Source organism: Staurois parvus, unplaced genomic scaffold (genome assembly GCF_062004578.1).
Source record: "Staurois parvus isolate SC_StPar_1 unplaced genomic scaffold, SC_StPar_1.0 ptg000244l, whole genome shotgun sequence".
NCBI lineage: Eukaryota > Metazoa > Chordata > Amphibia > Anura > Ranidae > Staurois > Staurois parvus.
The window spans coordinates 8,144,419-8,170,499 of NW_028318040.1; the positions used below are offsets into that span (position 1 = coordinate 8,144,419).

General features: G+C 38.6%; 1 protein-coding gene across 4 annotated transcripts in view; it reads left to right on the forward strand.

The window, feature by feature from the left end:
• Positions 1-19,855, forward strand: part of PPP3CA (protein phosphatase 3 catalytic subunit alpha) — a 395,516-nt gene extending 375,661 nt beyond the window's left edge. For 2 of the 4 annotated variants that reach the window (XM_089680545.1, XM_089680546.1), the window contains 3 exons: positions 3,238-3,335; positions 14,686-14,715; positions 17,974-19,855. In XM_089680545.1, coding sequence (XP_089536671.1) covers positions 3,238-3,335; positions 14,686-14,715; positions 17,974-18,170 — 325 coding nt within the window. In that variant the 3' untranslated portion in view covers positions 18,171-19,855. The remainder of the gene's footprint in view (positions 1-3,237; positions 3,336-14,685; positions 14,716-17,973) is intronic. The other 2 variants (XM_089680547.1, XM_089680548.1) reach the window with 1 other exon arrangement.
• Positions 19,856-26,081: the final 6,226 nt, after the last annotated feature.

Here is a 26,081-nt window from a genome sequence, read left to right on the forward strand (position 1 = left end):
AGCCCTATTGACTAAACAGAAAAATCTTGTTTATGGATCATATACTCCATAAAATGATCCCTTAATGTGTGTGTTAAACAACCACACTGTTGGTCTATAATGTGACTTATTTTTTTAGAATAAACCAGATCACTATTTTGTAAATAATTGCATTGCAATTTAGTGATCTGTAGACTTTGTATAGTAAAATTTAGCCATGAGTTTAAATTATTTCACTATCTTTTCCATCATATGCCTCCCTTTTTCAGTCATGAAATATCACCTGGCAGGCAATAAAATGTGCCATGAGTGACCAAATAGAAAATATTCTCCACCATTTTGATCTTCAACCTATTCTATCATGCCAACCTTTAGTATTTACGTAATCCCTCTATCTAAAAGACGCATATAAACTTTAACAATAGTTCAACTTATTCCACTGGATGTGTTTTCAAAGTTGACCTTATAATGGGCAGGTGTCTCATAAAAAGCTGCAGGTAGGAAAACATCTGTAAATTTTTTTGCTCACTTGTTCCTTATACATTTGACATTTAATTGTTGGAAATTTATTGTGTGCAATAATGAGCTCTTCCAACTGTCTGAAGCACTGTTCGAAGTTCCATGATCCTCACACCGCTTTTACAAGCAATGTTTATATTTTTGCATTGTTAAATTTGAAAATTGACCTTCTCAAATGTAATTAATTTAGTCTTGGTGCTGATTAATATTTAATGTTCATTTAATACTAATACCAATTTAATACCAAATTTCAATACCAATAAGCATACACTGCCATATATGCAGGGGGTTCTTTGACTCATCTAAATGGTGGTCATAGAAAATAAATGATCTTTGGCCAATTTAGCAACATTCCTTATACAGTGGGGCAAAAAAGTATTTAGTCAGCCACCAATTGTGCCAGTTCTCCCACTTAAAAAGATGAGAGAGGCCTGTAATTGGCATCATAAGTAGACCTCAACTATGAGAGACAAAATGAGAAAAAAAATCCAGACAATCACATTGGCTGATTTGGAAAGAATTTATTTGCAAATTATGGTGGAAAATAAGTATTTGGTCACCTACAAACAAGCACGATTTCTGGCTCTCACAGACCTGTACCTTCTTCTTTAAGAGGCTCCTCTGTCCTGCACTCATTACCTGTATCAATGGCACCTGTTTGAACTTGTTATCAGTATAAAAGACACCTGTCCACAACCTCAAACAGTCACACTCCAAACTCCACTATGGTGAAGACCAAAGAGCTGTCGAAGGACACCCGAAACAAAATTGTAGACCTGCACCAGGGTGGAAAGACTGAATCTGCAATAGGCAAGCAGCTTGGTGTGAACAAATCAACTGTGGGAGCAATAATTAGAAAATGGAAGACATACAAGACCACTGATAATCTCCCTCGATCTGGGGCTCCACGCAAGATCTCACCCCGTGGAGTCAAAATGATCACAAGAACGGTGAGCAAAAATCCCAGGAACACACGGGGGGACCTAGTGAATGACCTGCAGAGAGTTGGGACCAACGTAACAAAGGCTACCATCAGTAACACACTACGCCGCCAGGAACTCAGATCCTGCAGTGCCAGACGTGTCCCCCTGCTTAAGCCAGTACATGTCCGGGCCCGTCTGAAGTTTGCTAGAGAGCATTTGGATGATCCAGAAGAGGATTGGGAGAATGTCATATGGTCAGATGAAACCAAAATAGAACTGTTTGGTAGAAACACAACTCGTCCTGTTTGGAGGAGAGAGAATGCTGAGTTGCATCCAAAGAACACCATACCTACTGTGAAGCATGGGGGTGGCAACATCATGCTTTGGGGCTGTTTCTCAGGTCGACTGATCCATGTACAGGGCAGAATGAATGGGGCCATGTATCGTGAGATTTTGAGTGCAAACCTCCTTCCATCAGCAAGCGCATTGAAGATGAAACGTGGCTGGGTCTTCCAACATGACAATGATCCCAAACATACCGCCCGGGCAACGAAGGAGTGGCTTCATAAGAAGCATTTCAAGGTCCTGGAGTGGCCTAGCCAGTCTCCAGATCTCAACCCCTTAGAAAACCTTTGCAGGGAGTTGAAAGTTCGTGTTGCCCAGCGACAGCCCCAAAACATCACTGCTCTAGAGGAGATCTGCATGGAGGAATGGGCCAACATACCAGCAACAGTGTGTGCCAACCTTGTGAAGACTTACAGGAAACGTTTGACCTCTGTCATTGCCAACAAAGGATATATAACAAAGTACTGAGATGAACTTTTGATATTGACCAAATACTTATTTTCCACCATAATTTGCAAATAAATTCTTTCCAAATCAGCCAATGTGATTGTCTGGATTTTGTTTCTCATTTTGTCTCTCATAGTTGAGGTCTACCTATGATGCCAATTACAGGCCTCTCTCATCTTTTTAAGTGGGAGAACTTGCACAATTGGTGGCTGACTAAATACTTTTTTGCCCCACTGTATTTATGGGCAGAGGTAGAGTATACCACCCAAGAAAATGCAGTAAGTCTTGTTGAACAATTTCCTGCCGTTGTTTATCGTTTTTACCCATGATAAGCCAGTGTATCTGGCTACATTTCCTTTCCTGCTGATTAGGAATTACCTGGAATGCTTGCATTATCTTAGTTTGCGTATTTATATGGTACATTAGTAAAAAAAACTTCAGTTATTCAGATTGTGTTTGCATTATAAACTGCCCTTTAATTTATGCAGTTTGCTGAAAAATCTCCACTTCGTTAACTTCCTTTATAAATATAATTAGAGCCATGTGTTGCAGTAGTCACATCCTTCAATATGGGTCCTTTTATACCCATATCATGTTATTATTGTAAAATTTAACCCAGAATGTTCTGTTGAAAGCACCATTCTGCCTTCTTTGGATGCTGAGGTGCTATTGGGTATGATGCTCTAACTATGTGATTGCATTGCAAAAGATGTTGCCCCGTACCTTCCATGTTATAACTTTTTTTTCTGTAACTTTGTGGTGTGGTGAAGCTGAGAATAATTGTTCTTTCGATCAACACTTAAAATGTTATGGCTGTTATTTTCTGTTTTTGTTTTGTTGCAACAAAGGTTATCCTGATTCACAATAGACATGTAACCAATTCAGTTACTGCAATGCAAAGAATTAATTGCATCTAAAAATTTATAAAAGATATGCTTCGTACCAATCAATAGGCATATCCATAGTTTCTGAAGTTAATTATCAATAATGAATCACTTTTTTTTTTTTTTTTTTTTTTTAACAGAGAAGAGAGTGAAAGCGTGTTGACTTTGAAAGGTCTCACACCTACTGGGATGCTGCCGAGTGGAGTTCTTTCTGGAGGAAAACCATCTCTCCAGAGCGGTAAGAGAGGTTTAATTTGCATTCTAACAAAATACATCTTTTTCTAGTTACAGTTCTAGAAGAAAACTCCCAGAATTTCACTGAGGAGAGTACACATGCCACCAAAATTAATTAAGTAAAAAAAAAAAGGTTTGATGGTGAAATCTTTACTAAACGCATAATATATGTCTATATACGTATATGACAATTGCTGTAAAGAGATAATAGTGTTAAAATATAAAATGTATATATCATAGATATTACGGGAGATCATTTTTAAATGATGTTCTTCTGTTTGATGTTTGACACTAAAAGGATGTCCAAATCCACAAAGTGTTGAAATTAAAACATTTGAAAGAAATTTGAGCTAGAAAAACTGAATGTGAAATCTAGAAATATTGGCTTAGAATGATTCATTGTTAATGGTTTGAAATCTGTCATCTAGGTTAGAAGTGTTTAATATTTTATGTAAATGGAGACTAGATGTGTGCCATAGCTGTGAAACTCCAGGTTCATCCTTCAGGGCCCAAATGTTGTGGCTACATAAACAATGCATTGCATGACTGGCAACCAATCCTAGGTCATCTGTGCAGCAATTTAAAATCTCTTGTTTGTTATTTTTATAAAAACAGTATTCCCTATAGATAATTAAGAATTGCCAGTTATGTCTTTGCTATGTACTGTAGAGCACTAAATGTGTAATTTGGTTTATGAAATTGTTAGAATACTAATGTTACAACTCGATAAGTTGGTTTATTTTTTGTAAATATGCATTTGTACTATGTATTATGTTGCTGTAATCCTGTATCATCATGATTTTTTCAGTGATATAGATTATTAAGTCTGAACTAGCTATTTATAGAGGTATGTAGTGTCTGCAAAATTCATACTCGTATATGGGAGAGAACTCTGCTGATTAGCGATTATTCGTAAAATCCTTGCAGCTTTAAAATGACTAATTTAGAAGTTTACATTAGAATGATTACATCAAAGTTTGTTATTCAGCCTATTTTCAGTTTAAGTTACCAGTTCAGTTTCTTGTATATCTGCATGCAAAATTTGCACCATAGAGATATAGATACATATAAATCTCTGTAAATGGCAGCGTTTTGTTTAGCTATTTTAGCTAGTAGTCTTTTTGTTATGATAAAAACATAATTATAACTAAACATTCAAAATTAAGGTCAATTATTCATAACTAAAATGAAAAGTACTAGGGTATTATGTGATTGCATAATCTTACAGAACATGCTTTTCTTCAATCATCTTTCAGGGTAGCAACCTGAGATGATTGGTTTCTCTTTCTACAGGAAACACAATGATAACAGTGAAAACCTCCTTCCATATCCCCTTTTTCCTCAATTTAGATTGTGCTTCTTACAGTCCAGGAGCAGCAAAATGTTTCCTGTTTAATCCTGACTGAATAGTCCTTGGGTCAGCAGTCCCCTTCTGGATGCAGATCTTCTGTGCATTCCTTGCATTATCTTTCCTACATTTTTCAGTGGGCCCCTTCTACTCCTTTTCAGGAACTTGACCTCCAGATCATGTAGGGGTCGAATCCTGAAGCCCACAAGTTGGTGAACCCTGTCCTCCTCCCCTCTGTATCTGTAGTGAGGGGCCTGCGGTGCATTCGTGGTGCTCAGTATTGCAGCCTTTGGTGGTGGTGTGCACCCCAAGTCCTCAATTTGGTATGGCATGACATCACTGTTGGCGGCTTGAGATGATGCACTTCTTATTGTGCCAGAGGCTGAATAGCATGGAGGAAAGATTGCTGCTAACATCCACATCATGGCAAATTCACAAGATTGGATAGCAGCTCTGACTGCTGCATTCAAGGTTGCAGGTGAGTCCTGCCTAGTAGAGTGTGTTTTTTTTCCCCTGGTCAGCAGATTTTACACTGTGGTGGTTGGAGGTGCAAGTGTGGTGCTTTACACCTTGTGTTTCAGGGGATCTGAAAGAGGCTTGTAGGGTGTTTTGCTGAGACAGTTGCCTTCTCTCCTTCATTGCAAAGGCTTGGTTGTCTCACAGGTGTGATACTTCTCTAAGCCACCTTTTTCTGCCCAATCTTTGGGCTTCAGTCATCAGTTTAAGGACTGCAGCGTTGTAATTATTATATTGATTTCTTCTGTACAGGCTAATGCTGACAACATGGAAAATTTCTATTCATATGCAGCTGTTGCTATCTTAGAAGCCTTAGGACCGTTGATTTCCCATGCGTTCCTTCTCTTTGTCCTGGAAAAATGATTGTAGACTTGTTATGTACTGTTTACCTCTCATATACATTTTCAGTCCAGAGCTTACATGGGGAATCTTTAATTATTATGTGAACTATTTCCTCTTTTGACCTGGTGAAGTTCCAGTATAACAAAAGCAATATTAAATACAGTGAGGTTTTGCCTGTGTTAAAAAAATCCCATAGGTGTTTGAGGGATGCTTAAAAATCCTTCTTTTTTTATGCACGGAGTAAACTCATGGAACAGACCCAGCCCTACTTCAAATTCATGTCCTAGAACACTTTGAGTTAATGTGGATTCTCCTGTCTATATTTTTGTCTGAGTCTCTTGTTAGTGAATGTGTGAAGTACTCTTTGGTGGAAATGCTGAGCTGCAGAGCAAGCACGGAGTAAAAATTTAATATGCAAGACGTTTAAGGTACAGTTACAGCAGCTTGGAAACTGCTTTAGACAACTTCATCCAGGGTGCCACTGGTGGCTAAAATTTTCATTTGCCACAACAGAAGAATCCCAGGCCTCTATCAGGATACTCCTCACCAGATGCTAAGAAGATGTCCTTTCCTTAATCCCAGGCTCATTCAAGGCCAGATCTTAACCTACATGCTCTCTTCTTCATCATGAGATACCTTCTTGTTTTTCATAATGAGGAGGGTGAGGGCATCTACACTCTTTGCAGATGCCTCAGTAGGCAGCATTCAATATAGCTAGGTATAGGAGGTGTTGTTTGCCCACTCCTAGGATAATTTTTCCCATTTTCCTCTGTAAATGTAAAGTTTTTTTTTTTAAAGAAAGCTATTATCACCCTAGTTCCTGTGGCTTAACAGTTTTTGTTTTTTTTCTTCCAACCTTTTAACAGCTCTAGAACATAAGGAGGAAATATAGCCTGTGACCACATCACCATTAAATCTCTTGATCTAGTCTGATCTGAGGCTATGCAGGGTTGGTCCTGGTTAGTACTTGGATGGGGGACCACCTAACGATACCAAGTGTAGTAGACAAGCCTACCTTGAACTTTAGGTCCTATATGTCTTTGATTGACCCATTTAAGACCATTTTTACCAGATCGGTCTGAGCCTCCCCATCAGGGAGACTTTTTGGCCCCCGTAGACTTTAAGGACACATGCTTGCATGTGCTCCATTTTTTTTGCATCAATAATTTCTTTATTTTGTTGTGGGTCTATGGTATTCACATTTGGTGTCCTATTATTTTGGACTGTCATCAGCACCTTGTGTGTGCATAAGGTTCTGTTAACTGTGCTGGTCTATTACATTCCCAGGCTATGGCCAGTGTTAGAAGTTTGGATGAACTCCCATTGTGAGTATGGTCAGTACAAGTCTTGACACAGTGTGGTGGGAACAATGCAAACCTTGGAAAAGATTCTGTTGGATCCTGAGCCTTTAAAAATCTGTGTTGGAGGGGAATAATCACTTGGAGTACCTGGGCTTGACTCTGAACATAGCTCAGGCCAGACCTTTTTGCTTCTGTAAGGAAAGCTGCTAACTCTCTGCTCCCAGACTGTGACCTGTTCGAGCCCTGATCTGCACTGCACTGTTTCCATTTTAGGATATCAAAATTTCTTCAAGCTCACAGAATAGTTGGTGCAGACTCTGTCAATGTCCAGTGTAGCTGCAAACTCCTCATTCCTATTCTTTGATTTGTTCTTGCCCTCCTCCACTCAGGGTGTTCCCGTTGTGGGATGTCTGGATGACTGCTTGCTGAGAGAACAGTTGGCACAGGCTCTGCCAGACAGTATAGACTCTTCATAGCTTAGGATGGATCCTAAATCTCTGAATTGTGGAATCCGACTCCTCACTTGGAGTAGCTAGGCCTATTCTTTAGTATGGCTGCTCCGTGTTCAGATTCTGTGGTCTGGGCATCTTCTGACTATTTGCTTTTGTATGTATGTCTGGGGGTTGATGGTTGCCTCCTTCTAGGCATTTTCTGTTTGCCCAATCCTGTTTTAGATCCCTTCAAATCAATATCCTATTAGGAAAAGGCCATTCTTTCTTTGGATATCTGGAGATACCTTCTCAGGGATAATGCAGGACTGAGCAAACATGATCCATATTTTTTGTCTAAGTTTTAAATGTATCTCTGATTCATAATATCTCAGTCACAGTGTGAGAGAATGATATTAGTACTCCCCTAACTTTAGTATATATTTTTAAAAGGATTGGTCCTCCCAAAAGTGTGAGTTTGGTCATAGGCGAAGTCTAGAATCCAATCCCTGGTTTCCTATTTCTTGAATACTCTAAAAAGTATTCAAGAATACTCTGAATAGTAAAAAATGATAATGAATTCACATTTAAAAATGCTTGTCTGACTGTGGGAGCCTGGACATTGTATCTCAACTTGGCCACATTCATTTTACATTTCAGTCTCTTTAAGGCATTATAAGCCTTCCCACCTGCACCTTGTGTTTTGCACTTACATAATATGTGCAATGATCATGCAGTTTCATAATGTCATTTGTTGACGTGTACACACAGCCTATAGCAGAGGAAATATTCATATTCCTTGGTCAGGTTTTTGTTTGTTTTAAAAAATGAGACATGGGACTGCAAACACTAATGTATGGCCTCTGTCTGTAGAGTGGGAACTAACATTTCCTGTGAAGAAACTGCATATCCTTTAATCATGGGGTCTCTGAGACCAGTTCTCTGCAGGTGAGAGCTAAATAGTATTTTGTTTTGAAAGAGACACGAGCAATGCAATTAACAGAGAGCTCACCATGTTGAAAGAGATGAGTTCCATCACATTAGTACTCCCACATTTGTGATGCAACACAGAGGAAATGGCATTGCAGGTGCTGGGTTCTGTGTGACCCAGAACAAGAGATTGTCTGTCCTTAAGTACAAGCTAAAAATGTATTGATAGGGAAATTAATCGGCAATGACACTGCAAACTGTAGCCACAACATGTAAGCCCATCATTATAAGGTAAGGCAAAAAAACAATACAGGGAATTTACAGCATGTAATTACACTAATACCTAGCTAAAACAGCAATGGTTGTTGTGCACTACTTTGAATAAAATAGTTTTCATTTTCTCTATACAAAGGTGCTTGTAGGCTGCTCATTTCTTACACGGTTCTTGAGAGGTGAGATTAAACAAAATGAGGTGGTTTAACTTTCCAGCTCCTACTAAAAATGGAAATATTGGTTTTGGCCTGACTAACCTGTTCGTGTAAGTATAGAAAGGCTATAAATAATCATATAGCTTCATAGCTGCTGGCACTGTAGAGTAATTCATGTTGCATCACAGCAAAAGTATTGAATGTAGACATAGCAGTGGGTATTGAGCTGCCTGAGTAAAGAAGTGAAACGTCGTAATCTTTGAGAACGATTGAAGATTGTTTCATAGTGCCTGCAACTACAGAAGTCAGTGAAGGCTTATTTACAGGGTTATTTACTATTTGAGAAGAATATGCAAACCCTTGAATTGTATAACCTGGCTACAGGTTTATTTAACATTCACGTGTGTTCTAAAATATATCTACTAAATAATACCACTTAATGTTTGCTAGAAAAGAACACATATTAAAGGAGTATCCTGAACAAATATATTTGTCTAAATTACGTTTGCTATAATGTTAAAATATACACACTTTTAATAATAATTTGTCTTTTTTGTTAGTATGTTTTAATTATCATTCATATGAAAAATGTAAGCAGTAAGAAAAGGGTAATAGTATTAAAAGGTAAGTTAAGGTGGCCATACCTATAAAGATTACCCTGTCCGAGCTAAACAGTTGGATGAATTTCCTGCAGCCAGCTGTTGTATTCTAAAAGCCAGCACCTGCGGTAGTAAGAGTATCCAAACAGTGACTGCAGCTGATTTGCTGCAGCCACTGTTAAGCTGCTTGGCTTCTTCAATTGCTAACTGAAATTTGTCAAGCCAGATTGTGTCTGCACGGCCATCCATGGCTTGTATTTTGACCAATTCACAGAAATTAGACAAAATTCAAGCAGTATATGGCCAGCTTTTATAAAGGTCTGATTAGGCACAATAACTTTTACTTACAGTCTAGGTTTATCATACACATACATTTCCATTTACTTTTTTTTTTTGTTATAATCCGAATAACTGAGGTACTGAATTGGAAAGGATAGCTCTCCAAATAAGCAGAGTCAGCATGTATTGTTTAATTATTGTAATTGAGCACCAAATAAGATAAACTGCGGTGTCATTTAAGGCCCATTCACACTATGTGCGTTTTTCCTCATGGAATAATTTAGGTAATTGCACTGACACACAGAAAACCATAGTTTTCTATGTATGTCATGTTCAGACCAGAACTCAATGTTACACTGCATTCCAGAGCAGTATTTTATGCATAATATTGCATCACTCTGCATGGTCACCACCTAGCAATCATAGCACACTCCGCTGCTGTACAGTGACATGAATGAAGTGTCACTTTGAACACTTCATCTAAAGATATGTAAAAAAAAAAAAAGGATCTGTGTGATGCAATAAAATGTGCATTGTGCCAGTTCTGTAGCCCAAAGCGCTGTTCCGGCAGCAGGGCAATGTGAAGGGGCCCCTTAGTGAATAAGGTTGATTGTCCACTGTGGATGGATTTTGGATTCTACAGATTAGCAGTAGTCAGGTATTCTGTAGAGCTGTGCTTGTAATTTGTTATACTTTGTTTAATAATGGCATGCCTTTTTTGAGGGCTCCTTACATGGATATAAATTATTGAACATACACTATATTGCCAATGGTATTAGTTGGTTTGCCTTTACACACACATGAACTTTGATGGCATCCCAGCCTTAGTCCGTAGGGTTTAATATTGAGTTGGCCCGCCCTTTGCAGCCATAAAAGCTTCAACTCTTCTGGGAAGGCTGTCCACAAGGTCTAGGAGTGTGTCTATGGGAATGTTTGACCATTCTTCCAGAAGCGCCTTTGTGAGGTCAGGCACTGATGTTGGAGGAGAAGGCCTGGCTCGCAGTCTCCACTCTAATTCATCCTAAAGGTGTTCTGTCGGGTTGAGGTCAGGACTGTTTGCAGGCAAGTCAAGTTCCTCCACCCCAAACTCACTTATCCAGGTCTTTATGGACCTTGCTTTGGTCACTGGTGCACAGTAATGTTGGAACAGGAAGGGGTCATCCCCAAACTGTTCCCACAAAGTTGGGAGCATGAAATTGTCCAAAATGTCTTGGTATGCTGACGCCTTAAGAGTTCCCTTCACTGGAACTAAGGGGGCCAAGCCCAACCCCTGAAAAATAACCCCACACCATAATCCCCCCTCCACCAAACTTTACACTTGGCACAATGAAGTCTGGGAAGTGCCGTTCTACTGGCAACCGCCAAGCCCAAACACATCCATTGGATTGCCTGACAGAGAAGCGTGATTCTTTACTGCTCTAGAGTCCAGTGGCGGCGTGCTTTACACCACTGCATCCAACGCTTTGCATTGCACTAATGTAAGGCTTGGATGCAGCTGTTCGGCCATGGAAACCCATTTCGTGAAGCTCTCTATGCACTGTTGTTGTGCTAATCTGAAGGCCACATGAAGTTTGGATGTTTTTGGCTATTGACTCTTCAGAGAGTTGGCGACTTTAGCTCATTGTGCACTTCAGCATGCACTGACCTCGTTCTGTCATTTTACGTGGCCTACCACTTTGTGCCTGAGTTGCTTTTGTTCTCAGTTGCTTCCACTTTGTTATAATACCACTAACAGTTGACCGTGAAATATTTAGTGACAAAGAAACTTCACGGATGGACCTATTGCACAGAAGGCAACTTATCACAGTAGCACGCTTGATATCACTGAGCTCCTGAGAGCGACCCATTCTTTCACAAATATATTTGTAGAAGCAGTCTGCATGCCTAGGTGCTTGATTTTATACACCTGTGGCTATGGAGGTGATTGGAACACTTGAATCCAATGATTTGGAGGGGTGTCCCTATACTTTGGGCAATATAGTATATACTGTATGTGTGTGATTTTTTTTTTTTTTTTTTAATTAAAAAAGAAAACTTTTCTGTAATTTGTCCCTGCATATATTTTCCATACTTGTGAGTAGGCCAGTAAGACGTGTGTGTCTGTGTGTGTGTGTGTCTCATGGATGATATACAAATAATGATTACTAACAGTGGAGTGATACCCAGCAGTTTATCTTTCCATTCCTGTTTGGACATTACGTGCTGTTTTTTTTTTATCAGCAAGTTGAGTACCGATATTTGTACTCAAGTACTCTGTGCGATTTGAGCTCATACAAGATAAATAGGCTCAAATAGCACTGCAAAGAATCACATGCAGTTTAAACAGAAATGCGGTGTGATTCCTGTCTGAATCACATGCGATTTCCCTATGGTGGGATTTGCAGTGCGATTTTGAGCCATTCATTTTTTTTTTATGGCTCAAATCGCACCACACCTGCAGGTAAACCACATGATTCAGACAGGAATTGCACTGCATTCCTGTTCAAATCACATGTAATTCTTTGCAGAGCGATGTGAGTCCATTCGTTTTGTATAAGCTCATATCGCACTGTAAAGGTATCGGTGCATTTCCATGAGTACAAGTGCAAATGCTCAGTATCAGCACCTATACCGGTATCTGTATCAGTGCAACCCTGCTAAGGGTCTATTTTTACCTGTCTATATTGGGTAGTAACAATTGTGAGTAGAGTGTGATTTTGTTTATTATTAGGTGTGTTTTTAATTGTTCGTGCTTACATTCCAGCCATGGCTTGTTATATTAAATTAGCAGTCCACCTGTGTCAAAGGTATATAAATTAATCACAAGAAGCCCTCCTTTATCTAATGCTAGATACTTTATATATTGAAATGTGATATGCTTATTATTATATCCTAATTGTGCTTGAAATAGTGTCACTTATTGTAGTGAAAAGTTGGTGTTATAAAGTTGCCTGCTTAAATGTGTTTGATGAAGAACTATGTATATTTAGTATATAGTTTTAAATTAAGCATTACATGATTCTGGTTCAGAAGGCCGAATATCACTTGCTGCATGTTAGAATTAATCTTGGCATTTTTAAGAACGTAACCCTGTAGTCTTCCTATTCTGTTGTCTCAAGTGTCTACTAATTTCGTACTGCCACATCTGCAGATTGATCCTACATGTCTTAATCCCCAATAATTTATACTGGCTTCCGAAAGAGAGGATGAAAATGTAGTAGTTCCTCAATACTCTTCTAACAGAAAATGCAGAAAGTAGTGTGAACCAGAGAGTAGTACTAGCAACTACGGAATGTAGTCCAGCAAAACCTTGTTTTATTCGTTTTGGATAGAGAATACCAGGGTTAGCACCTCTTAGTTTTTATTTTTGCCAGTGTCTTCATACCATCAAACAATCCATAACATGAAGTTAGAATATTTGTTGCCTTTTTATAGTATTCGTTTTTGGACCTCAGTCTATATAATGAATATATAAACACGGCAAACATATAGTCCACATTGCCATAAAAACCCAACTCCAGACTCCTGTCTCCCAGCAGTATTTTATTATTTGTTTTTTGCCTACCTGTCTTTTCCAGATGTCTTTAAACTGGTGACATTATGGATAGGGTCCTCTTGCACTTCAGTTTTCTCCCAGTGGTCTATCTTGATACAGAGATCGGCACTAATGTGATGTTAGCTTCACCCTCTTCACCAATACACTAAGTGCAAGGCTCAGTGGTGATTCCCCCCTCTGGATGCCCTGCACTCAGAGTATACCCCAGTTATCTGGGTTGAGTGAACTAAGGACAACTTGTGGCAGAGATGGGACAGCTATGGATTAAAATAAAGAATTGTAGCTAGAGCTGCATTTTCTAAACCTCCAAGAAGAAAATGTTCAGTTGAAAATTGCACTTTAATAATGGAAGCTCTGTACTAGCCAGTAAATTCAGGATGCCTGCAGGTAGATATTGCTATGAATTGCTAAAACAATACAGTCCCATTGGGGACTTGCCATAACCTTAAAAGGAACTTTGTACGGTTTTCTCAAATTATTAAAGTTGTTCCAAAGGCTGAAGGTTTTTACAGTAGTAATGCATTCTCTGCATTAGGGTAAAAAACCTATGTACTCCCCCCAGATCCCCCTTATACTTACCTGAGCCTGATGTCGATCCAGTGATGTGCACAAGATCAGTAGCTCTCTCCAATCTTTCCCTCCTCATTGGCTTAGAGACAGCAGTGGGAGACATTGTTTGTCACAATCAGCGAGGAGGGAGCAGGGCTCGGGAGTGCCCCCATAGCGAGCAGCTTGCTATAGAGGCACTCAGCAGGGGGGAAGAGTGGATAGAGCTGGGAGGACCCCAGAAGAGGAGGATCGGGGCTGCTCTACAAAACCTTTGCACAGAGCAGGTAAGTATGACATGTTTGTTGTTTTGAAAAAAACTGGAGCCTTTACAATCAGTTTAACAAGTGGCAAATGAGTTTTAAAATAAACTTTTATTGACCTCTGTAGCTACAGTCACTGTGGAACAATTCATCCACAAAAATTCACAGCAGAAGTACTAATAAGGTTTTCCTTTCGTTCTTCTAATCTACAATTTAAATACAAAGTGCCCAAGGAGCTGGAGCAAGGTAAGCTGAACTTTAGTGACTTTAGTGGTTCTGCTGAAAAAAAATTGCTCCTCGGAGCCTGTAGCTACATAGATCAGCGAGGGATGGTTTAAAGCTCATTTACTGCTTGTTAAGAATATCTACATACTTGACTATCTATAGCCTGACAACAGGTTCACTTTAATTCTCAACCTACTCTGAGCTATTTTTTACTATTTAGCTCTAGCCGTAATGCAGGTATGAAATGTAAAAACTTTGTCTTTCTGAAAACGTATTGTAAAAATAGTTTTATATAATCTTGAGCTTGATGTCTGTAGCAAGAGAGTCCTTTGTAGCTGCTGTCTTTAACAACCGCAAAGCTGTTTTCTTAATTGCAAATATCCTGTTTGTATACATCTAACCGTTCCTGGATGGGAAAGCTGCGAAATAATAAACAATAGCTGAGCTCAGCCTTTCTTCTGTCAAGCATTTATGTTGTCTTTTGTGCAAACCAAATCCAGCACTTACTGTAACATTAGTTCACCTGCATCTTTGCTGCTCACTGACTGATTCATAAGAGTTGAAATCCTCTGCTCATTTTTCTCATCCATTTTGCTACCCTTTCTTCTCTTTAGCTACTGTTGAGGCTATAGAGGCCGATGAAGGTAATTGGCAAGCCCCCTTTCTGTTGCCCTTGCAGCAGACAAGGGTCCTGCTGGGTGTATCTATTTTGCTGTAGCTTGTAAAAAAAGTGTGTGGGTGTTGGGCTAACGATTGTGGCTAAGTATTAACCAAATGTGCTTGCTTTAAAGGGGAATGTAGTATCTGTTATCAGCATAGCAAATATTACCTAACAAAATATATATATATATTTCATCAAGGTTATAAAGAGCAGAGCCACTGCTAAAATATATGTGACAGTCACGATTCAATGTGTTTCTCTTCAAACTCATTAGTTTTAACTTGTCAACAACCTTTTATAATAAAAAAATGGATTTTACCCATTACACAGCATACGCATATTTGCATTTATGATTGAAATGTTGCTTTTGCCCACATCGATCCTTATATTTATTTAAAAAGAAGGCAAAAGAAGCAACACACCAGCATTTGTCAGAGATGGTGTATTTATCTAAGCAAAATAATCAAGGTGAAATTAATATATATGCAAGCTCAACTCAAAACTCTTTAGGAGTTTACAGGTATATTATTTTTATTCTAATTACAAAAAAAAAAAAAAAAATATGGGCACATTTTTCTCTCTGTTCTTAGCCACAAATGTTCCCCTTTAAAACAATATTTCAGTTGTATTTTATTCTTGAACCTGGACTTTTGTCTCTTTTCACTCCAAATTGAATGCCGTGATTGGTTTTCCGTAGGAAAAAGATCTTCAGTATGGTCAAAGGAAATTTTTGAAACCCATCGGCAAGAGAAAATACAACTGTTCTCTAAATAGCAGCACATTGGGCTGTTATTTATGTTGGAATTGTCTATTCCTATCAGCAAAATCTAATTTGCAGTGTGCATTGTTGTTGCCAGTTTGGCCGTTTTGTGTGATATCTGTGACTTTGTGTTGTGTGTAGTATAATATTGGTGTAAATTCCTAACACTTTCTGGGCCTCATTTACTAAACGGCAGTAAGTCACTTTTGTATAGAAGAAAGTTTAGTGTTCGTTTGTTTTATTGTTAAATAATTTAAATATATTATTCTATTTTAAGTTGCAGAAAATGTTACTTGAGCAAAACAATGCCTATACAATGTCATAGGCAGCAGTTTATAGTACACAATGACTAATATGTTCTGCAATTTTAAAGAATGTTATTGCATATTGTTAAATAAATGTACAATTTTGAAGTTGTACATAAGTAATTGAAATATAAAAGATCATGATCATTAATGAATTTACATAGACATGCCCACGTATTGTTTTAAAAGAAAAATACGCCACTATTAAAAAATTAAGTGGTAAGTGCAAGCTGTTTGCAGCAGTTAAGAATAGCTAGAATAATTTTGATAACGTGCCTTTAAATGAGTGTGATAGATAATATAAATGTATATATAGTTTTACAGTATGCGAAAATAAACATTTATTTCTATGTACATTACAGCCGTGTAGTTAAGTGGCTCCCAAATAAAACCAGTAAACTTAGCACAGCACTTTACCCGTCAGTGAAGCCTTTTCACTTAAAAAAAAAAATATTCCTCCCCAAGGCCCATTGCTGTCTTCTTGAAATCCCTTATGTGGGATTTTCAAATGTATGACCAACTTTTTTTTAATTCAAATTTTCATTACCCGCAGAAAATTTGAATATAGTTGTTTAGCTTTAATAGCGACTAAAACTACTAAATTGCTTCCATTTCATATCTAATTTATCACTTTTAATTTCCAAATTTAAAAACTTAAAGCAAAATGTTGGTCTTCATTTGCTTTTTTTTTTTTTTACTTTTTTTTTTGTATGTTAAAATGAGAGGCACTTTAAGAAGCTTTGATATGGCCTTTGCTTTTCTTTCCCTTCCATGCTTCCTAACCTAATCTAACTACTGTGTGCTTTCACTTTAATATGAGTTGTATAAAACAGTTGGGTCATTCATTTTTTTCGTTTATATTCAGCATAGGTCAAATTGTCCACGGGAGTTCATCTCAAGTAGATAATATGTATTTTAAAGCAAAAACTCCTTGGTTTAGTATAGTTTCATGGTCGATATATTTGAAAACATCTGCACTAGAGTTTAGGGAAAATCGGAAGTTAAAACAAAATAAGAAATTACACATTGTCATGCATTGATTGTCCTCAAATAAAGGCTTCAGATACCATTGTACAAGATATGTGATACGTTGTAGTAGGATTTGCTCATAGCTTAGTTTTATTATGAACCATTATATAACTAATATAATTATATTATTGCTAGTCTGTGCACTAAAAATTCTGTTTTATATGCGTAAATATGTATTTAATGTGTTTTCAAAAGTATTTTATGGTACGTAGTTAGTCTGGTTTAAAAATTATTCAAGGCACCCGATTTTGTGGTGATACTATATAGACATTCACTGAGGCATATTATTGACCATCAAATGTTTAGAAAGCATTATAAATAGTGCTTCATTATCAATGCTTTGTGATCTTAACAGAACCTGCTGTTACAGGAATATTAAGAAGATGAAGTTAAATACATTTTCTAAAATTTTCCTGAAGTCAATCTGTGGTCTTTAGCAATTAATGCATTTGCCCCTTTTAGCTTTACTGCACATTTTTCACACTTAGTAGATACTCTAAAATTTGCATATATTTGATTTTGTTTTTTTGAGGTTTTTTGGTGAACTGTACAATTATACAAACTATTGTAGGCATAATATTTTTATGTTTGTTTTGAGCTTAATGGCATTCATATCATATAGGAAATCTATCAACACATCAAAGATCAATTACCTACATACACAGTGGTATATTTAAAAAGAAAATTGTTATTCCACAGCTATAGTATGTATTCCGTGTTGTTCGCATTGCAATTTATTTTTGTTTCAGAACCCTAAGGCTTGTGTGTAATATTTTAGATGGTGTGTACTCTACATCATTTCTGGGTAAAGCTTATTATGAAGAATGTGTTCCAGCAATATTACATTCATTTGTATGTACAATTTTTAAAGCAACCAAAACTATTTTGTGATTTATTTTTAACAAAAGACAAGCTTTTTCAAACTGTGCAGAGAATAAAAATGAAAGAAAAACAAATGAGCTGAACTCAAATGGATAGCATTTTGTTTTATTTTGTTTTAGTGGCATTATGTTTTTTGTTTTTTTGATTTTAAATCCAGTGTTTTCCCACTCCATATCATGTGAATTATTATTTTTTAAAAACTTATAATGCATTTTTTGATTGTGTTAACAATATTTGTTTTATACTTTTGACCTTTTCTATGTAGCAATCAAAGGATTCTCGCCACAGCATAAGATTACTAGCTTTGAAGAGGCCAAGGGTTTGGACCGCATTAACGAAAGGATGCCACCTCGTCGAGATGCTATTCCTTCAGATGCCAACCTTAATTCTATCAACAAGGCTATTTCTTCAGAGACCAATGGCACTGACAGCAATGGCAGCAACAGCAGCAATATTCAGTGACCACTTCCTGTTCATTAATATATTTTTTGTAGCTGCAAGGCATGTCAGGATTGCTGCATATCAGCAAATGGGTGATCTTGATTTGGGTAAATGCTACTTACTCTGGGGTTGGTGATGAATAATTCAGTTTACAATGTCATCTAAAGAAATATAGTCTGATCTATTTTAGTGGGGGCCCTTGCCTCATCTGGATATGCCTATAAATGCTTGTAGAAAATATACACAAAAATATTGCTGACCTATATAGAACATATTTTCCAATGGCATTGGAACCTTTATTTACATTACTGAAAGGCCTTCTTTTAGTTACTGAACATACAGTACATATTTGTCTAATTTCTTACTAACTATTGTATGTTTACATTTGCAGCTCTAAACTACAAATAGACATTAAACATTTTTAACATAATGTACAAACTAAAATAAGGACTATTTATTGATGATGTTTTGTTACTCTTGTCAGATTGGCTCATTGTTTTCCCCACTGCTCCTCACTCTGTCGAAGCTGCTCGCAGTTGCATCTCTGTTATAATGAATTGCAAGCCTCTCCAGCAGAGTACGTGTAACCCAAACCACAAATCTGAAAAGTCTTAATGTCACTGGTGCTGGGACATGGACTTCAGTGCATTGCTTTAGCAAGGAAAAGGACAAATGCAAAGAAAAAAAAAAATAAAAAAAATAAAAAAATATAAGAATGTTGACAAATTTGTTTAAAGATGCCAAAAAAAGGAAAGTTTAATTTTGTACAGATTATGCTTACCTCAGGTTACATTATTGTGCTTGAATGCCCTTCTTACTTATAGAACACTTAGCTTACCTATTTGGCAGTGAATATCTTTTTTTTTTTTTTTTTCTTTAATAAGCAAAACTGGAATAATGATAATCATTCTATTTTTTTGCTGTTCTATCTACGTTTTTTTGGTAAATAAAGTATTGGTTGTGGCTTGCTGAATTTTAATATTTATGAGTGGTGCATTTTTAAGTATAGTGAACAAGACACCATATTAAGTGCAGTGAAAAGCATCTATATTCTGTAAAAATCCGCCTATGCATGTTTTTTATGACAAAATTGGCTGTATAGGCCTGTATCAGACTGTAATGCGCTTAGTGGTTGGACTTATACTGGAAATGTATGTATCTGGCATACTTTATATTCTCTTAAAACGCTTAATGCCTTTGAAATTTTGTAATCAAAGAAAAAGCTTTGAAAAAATCTAAAGAGGAGAAAAGAATATTCTTAATGTTTTATAACATACGCTTGTCAGTGCACACATATATATGGTTAGCATGTTTAGCAAAACTTGTGAAATTTAAAATAAGTTTGTGGTTACATGTGAAACTTTAAGTGCATGATAACTGTTAGTGTCATAATAGTTTGGTCATTCTGTTATGTTACGTCATGTGCCACAAATGTGTAATTCTTTTCACTTTTTTTTCCCTTTATAATATGAGTTACGGGTTATTATTGACTCCTTCTAACAACATCAAAAATAAATTTAATTGAATCAAATTAAAGTCCATTGATATTTTCTAACAGTTGTTTAAGTGCCCAAGTAATTCACTACAGCCTAAAGCCTTGCCTTTGTAATTTGACTTCTGAAATGTTGGCAATCGAAGCATGCACGTGTAACAATGACAAAAAAAGCATTTTATATTACTACTCAATAAAATGTGCATGAACTTAAGCATCCGCCTGCTTCCTGGTATTTTTCCTCACCATTCATCATATTTAATTCAAGTAAATTTAAGTATCATTAGCCAAAAATTACAGGTGATTTCAGGAAAAAGGAAAGCCCCACATGCCTGTAACATGTGTGGTAGCATGAGCTGGTCACCATCCCTCTCTATGTACAGGAATATGTGGCTGCAACTGCAGAATTTATCTGCAGGGCCATGTTCACATCTTCACCTTTTTTGAGTTTGCCAAACACTGTGGTCATTCACACTGATGGGATTTTTTATTGTTTTTCGTGGATTGCATTTTGTTTTGAAAATCTTTGAGGTGCCTGACAGAGAGAAAATGTATAATTTTTCAGTAAAATCCTTTTGAAGTGTAGCTAAAGCTAGGCTTTCTACAATTTTGAATAGAGAAAGGTAAAACGTTTTTTCTACTGAAAGAGGGAGGAAGTGTCCCCAAAGTGAGGGAAATCCATTCACAGACCGTTGCCATTGCAAAAAATTACCTACATGGGAAGGCTCCCTTTTTATGAGGTTGAATCTCTCCAACAGGAGCACAGTTAAAGCAATAAAAACCTGACGGGGTTCCATACTCTATCCAAGACAAAAAAAAACCACATATATCAATAGTACAGTACAGGGACAGGCAAAGTATTCATAGGCCTTGGGTTATAGGATTATACCTTTCTGTGATTAAAAATTGGCAGGCTTTCAAAGACATGCCCACTGGTCACCTCCTCTATAACCCCACCTCTTTTCGTGAGTTCTCAGTTTTTTGCTGGTGTCCTAAGGTGATGGACTTCTACTTCACGGTGAAATCACTCTTAGCTTAACTAGTTTATTATTTTCCTTTATTATTTTATCTTGTAATTCTTCAATCAACACTTCACTGTCATCTAATGCCACAGATAAAAGCAATGCATCCAAATTGGTAAAATCTTGGAAGGGGTACTTAGATCCCACCCCATGGAGGCAGCCTGTAATGTTGCTTTAGGCACTGGATCCTGCATGGGCACTCGCCATTGCAGTTAGTTCATGGCATGTAGTCAGTCACAGAGTACTCCAACTCATGGTCCGTCGCTATGGAACTCAGTCCAGGTGAAGCCAAGACTTTACAGTCCAGCACTGTGGACAGGTAAGACAGGGTCACCCTGTATCTCTGACTATTAGACTGGGGCTATACTTGGATTGTATTCATTTTAGCATAAACTTTTCAAACTTGATTCTAAAGCTTAATTACACAGAGCTTAGTCTCAGGTGGATGACAGCACACCACAGGTTGCACACTTTATGGCCACTTCCACCTAGAATACTTATTAGGTACTCAGGTGCCTCCTTCCGCCCTTTCACCATGAGGATTTGTTACAGGACAGTCTACACCCGGGTTACTGCATTTTCCTTTTGGGCACCTTACCTTATATTCTGCATCCTACTTTGAGTACCCTACAGTAGAATACCCTCATCCATAGCTATGGCAGAGACCAGGCAAGAGGGAACCTAGAATATGTCATGCGACAAATTTCCAGAATGGCCCTAATCTTCATTCACATGCACAGACATCTGTGTCTAAAAGCCTGGACAGCTGAAGCCACCTGTAAAATATGCCTCACACGTATGGCTTTTCAAGGAAAACATCTGTTTGGGGAGGCACTAGACCAGTTCTTAAGATATCACAGGAGGGAATGTTTTACTGCCATATTGGAAGATTCCGAAACCCCCCTCCAAAAAGAGTCTCTCTCTCTCTCTCTCTCTCTCTCTCTCTCTGTCTCCAAAATGCAGAGCACCTAACCACTTTCATCCCCAAGATCAGCCCTTCCTTTTGGCCCAAAACTTGGTTCGCAGAGACCAGCAAGTCTTCCCCAAAGCCACTCTTCCAAATGAAAGGGTGCTCTCATTGTTCTTGGCAGTGATAGACAGTCAGTTCCAGTTTTCTGCACTGCCTTTTGACCTATTCTTTGCTCTAAAAGTATGTACAAAGGTCTTAGTGCCTCTTCTTGCCCTTCTCAGAATTCAGGGCACCCAGATTATGGGTTATCTGGATGACCTTCTCCTGGAGGACCCCTATCCCTTCTAGCTGGCTGCAAATGTCCACAGGACAATCCAAATGCTCCTGACCTTTGTTTGGGTGATCATTTTTCAATAATGTGCCCTACAGGCCTTTCTGTATCTGGAATACTTGGGTCATGTCCTGGACACATCCCATGCAAAGGTTTTTGTTCCAGAAAAGAAGATCCTCTGAGTCCACACTCCAGAATTAAGGTCAAGGAGACATCCCACAAAGAGATTTTCCATGAGAGTTCTAGACCTCATGGTAGCCTCCTTTGAGGCTGTACCATTTATCCAGTTCCATTCAAGACCTCTCAAACAAAACACTTTGTTGAATTGGAACAAGCATACTCTTCTTGACCTGCCTATGCTTTTATCCAGGCAGTCAAGGAATTCCTTAACTTAGTGGATTCCCAACCTTGACAATGCTGGCATCCTTCCTTCCCTGGCACTGGAAAGTGATAACAACAGATGCCAGTCTTTCAGGCTGGGGAGGAGTGTTCCATTCCTTCATGGTATAGGGAATATGGTCACCTACGTAAACCAAGCTCTGCATCAACATTTTGAAGCTCAGAGATGGCTCTATAACACAGGACACCCTTTCTGCGAGGACACCCAATCAGGGTGCAGCCAGTCAATGCCACTGCTGTATCCTACAGAAACCACTAAGGGGACAACAGGAGCCTTGCAGCCCTGAAAGAATAAAGTCAGATCATCTCATGAACAGAAACTCATCACCCAGTGATCTCTGCTGGCCAGTTTGTGGCCAGGACCAAGGATCTTCTAGTGCTGGCCTTGGATGCCCTGATCAGTTCAGACTAATTTATGCTTTTGCTCCAGTGCAAATGTTACCACATCTGCTCAGCAAGATAGAGCAAGACGTTGTTTCTGATTGCACCAAACTGGCCCAGAAGGACCTGGTACACAGACATACTCACACTTCTAGGAGATGATGCCTGGCCTCTTACCAACAGGCCACACTGTCATTCCTACTTTTCTAAAAGACAGAAAAGCCATTTACTGAAATATCTAGCATTGTACCTGGAAATCCTTGTTTGCCTATTGTGAACACAAGTACCTCGATCTGAGAGACATTTCTATGCCTAACCTTCTGGTCTTTCTTCAATCAAGTGTTGATCAGGTCTTGGTCTTGGCCTTGTCCTTTCTTTTTCAAAAGCCTCTTACTACTTCCTTGCCAAAACGTTAATTCAAGGTGTATCTTGCATTAGGCCCCCTCTGGAATCTCAGCTTTGCTCTCTCTGCCCTGCAGAAAACACCCTTTGAACACATCAAGGATATCCCTTTAGATGACATCTCCTGCAAAATAGCCTTTCTGCTAGCTATCATGTCTGTCAGACATGTAGGAGTTAACAGCTCTCTTGTAGAAAACCATTCTTCGCAATGACAAGGTAGTCCTTGTGTCCAAGATCTTCTCCTCTTCCTGAGGTAATATCAAGCTTCCACTTCAATGAAGACATAGTCTTAAAGTGGTACTTTGAACGAACTGTGAAGTTATCCTGCCCTGCTCCCCCCCCTCCTTCCTTTAGCAATAGATAGTTTTTGTTGTATATTGTACTACCTAGATGAGACTTTGTCACCGCCCCAGCACAGGCACAGCAGATGTGCCACAGGGTTCAGGTTCCAAGGGAGCCATGCTGCACATATGCTGGGGCACCTGGTATCTGTGTGCACACAGTTTTTGCCACAGACATGATATGGAATTTACAAGTAAGTCAAAATACCTTGTTTTGTAGTCTCCCCTGTCTCCATCACACCACCCCAGTCTTCGGACCTGTGTTGATGGAATTTGGGCTTGTGTCAATGGGCAAATAGAGTTTGATTTTTCCATTTGCATATGACTGCATGTGCACTGACAGTTTAAAATGCTTCTGAGATCAATCAGAATTCATTGACAGATACATTTGACTCGCAGTCAGCCCCCTTCTTGCCTGCAGTAGACCTCCATCTAAACTGCTTTTGCAATCCCATAGACTTCTTTGGGAAGAGAAGCAGTTCTGACACAAACAAAAGCCCATTAGCACAGGCCTTTATACTCCCCTGTCTCCCAACCAGAGAGATATCATTGACTAGGTTGCACAACCGCTTATCGAAATGTTTCCACCAGGACTGCACATACATTTATCACTCTCCACTTGTCCCTATGGAGATTAATACGAGCGTGAACTTGAAAGCTCCATAGGACATGCACAGGCCTTCGAAGAATATTTGGACAAATGGTTGCTTGATCAAGCCAATGATATCTTGTTGAACCAGGGACCGATAAGTATAGGACTTGGAGGAGGTGCTGGGGCAGAGAAGGCTATGAAATTAGTTAGTACACCAAAGGTGCAATTGCACTTTAGATTTTGACTGTAGACAGAAAAACCAAAACACAAAGTTTTCTACTCACAATTGTTACACATACTTGGAGCCTCTTCATGTGCTAGAAGTGTTTTGGGAAAACAAATACATAAAAAAGTGTCATGATATTTTCTGTCTCTGTAGACCTGTTAATGTCAGTATATGAGTATACATTAAAAACCATAGAAACCAGTAGAATGTGTAATATCTCCTACAAGGGACTGAAATCCTATAACAAAACCATCCAGCGGTAAGTTTTGTATACCTGAGAAATATCTAAACGTTTCTTTGATTTTACATTGATGTAAATATGTTATTTTAGGTAAATTAATGTAATGTCATGTAATGAATTGCATAGTGCAAGATACAGGCATACACCATGGGTGGTAGGCATGTACCTTTAGGTGATTTGACACTGACAGAGCTTTGGAGGCCACACCATACCTTGCTCTGAGAGTCCTCCATTTTGTGCTAGTGTCTGAAGATGATGGACCCTTTTTACTTCACAGAGAATATCACCCATAGCTTAACTAGTTTATTATTTTACTTTGTTTTATCTTCCAACTCTTCAATCAAGTCCACACAGTCTTCTAATGCCAGCATAGAAGCAGTGTATCTCAGTAAAGCCTTGGGAGCTGAACTTGTACCCCACACTGTGGGGCCTTTAATGTTGCTTCAGGCAACCTGCATTGGCAAGCAGCTTGTCATTTGGTGCAACACATTGAGTTAGCGGCAGGGTGCTGTATAGCACTTTATAGTCCCTTTAAAAAGGGTACAAAACACTGTACCACCTCACTGCTCTTTTTTTTTCTTCAAATCAACCAAAAACTGCCCAACGCAGAAATACAGAATACCCTGAACCACCCCTTGTCCCAGGGAGTTGTGCCAGTACTGCCACAAGACAGGTTCAAAGGATTCTTTTCAAACCTGTTCAGGGTACCAAAGGGTAACAGGTGAGTATTCATGCTATACTGGATTTAAAATCCCTAAACAAATTCCTTCAAATTTCAAAACTTTTCATGGAATCCATAAGGTCAAGGGAAAACATGGCATTTGTGGGCATCCATGATGCCTATCTGAATGTTCCCCTTTACCCAACTCATCAGCCCTTTCTGCACTTCACATTGTCAGACAACAGTTTCCAGTTTGTTGCACTGCCTTTTCGCCTATCCTCTACTCCCCAGAGTGTTCACAAAGAACCTAGTACCTCTGTTTGTCCTTCTGAAAAAAAAATTCAGATGCGCCAGGCTTTTAGCTGGGTGACAAATTTCACCAAATCTTCTCTCCTGCGTTCACTTTGCCTGGTATACTTGGCTCTGGTTCTGGACACATCCAAAGTAAAAGTCTTTCTCCCAAGAAAGAAAGTTATTTCTCTAAGAGCACTTGCTTGAGAATTGAGATCCAAGAAGTATCCTACATTGAGATTCTCTATGAGAATTCTAGGCCTAATGGTAGCCCCCTATTAGGCAGTACCATTTGCCTAATTACATTCAAGAACTCCTCAACAAAACATCTTGTCAACTTAGGAAAAAAAAGCAGGCTCCTTCTCTCAATTTTCCCATGCTCCTGTCCAGTGAAGTAAGGAATTCCCTAAGGCCCCTTTCACACTGATAGTCTGATCAGGTCAGCCTGTCACTTTTTCATTCGGACCATCCATAGTCCTCTATGGACCGGCAGGTGTACACCTCATCCAATCCTGTACGGCAAAAACAGAATGCTGGGGATTCATTCCCCAACCATCCGGCGGATCGGATGACAGTCGGGTGGAAACGGACAAGCGGTCCGTTTCCATCCGACTGCCCCATAGAAGTCAGCGAGCTGTGTCTG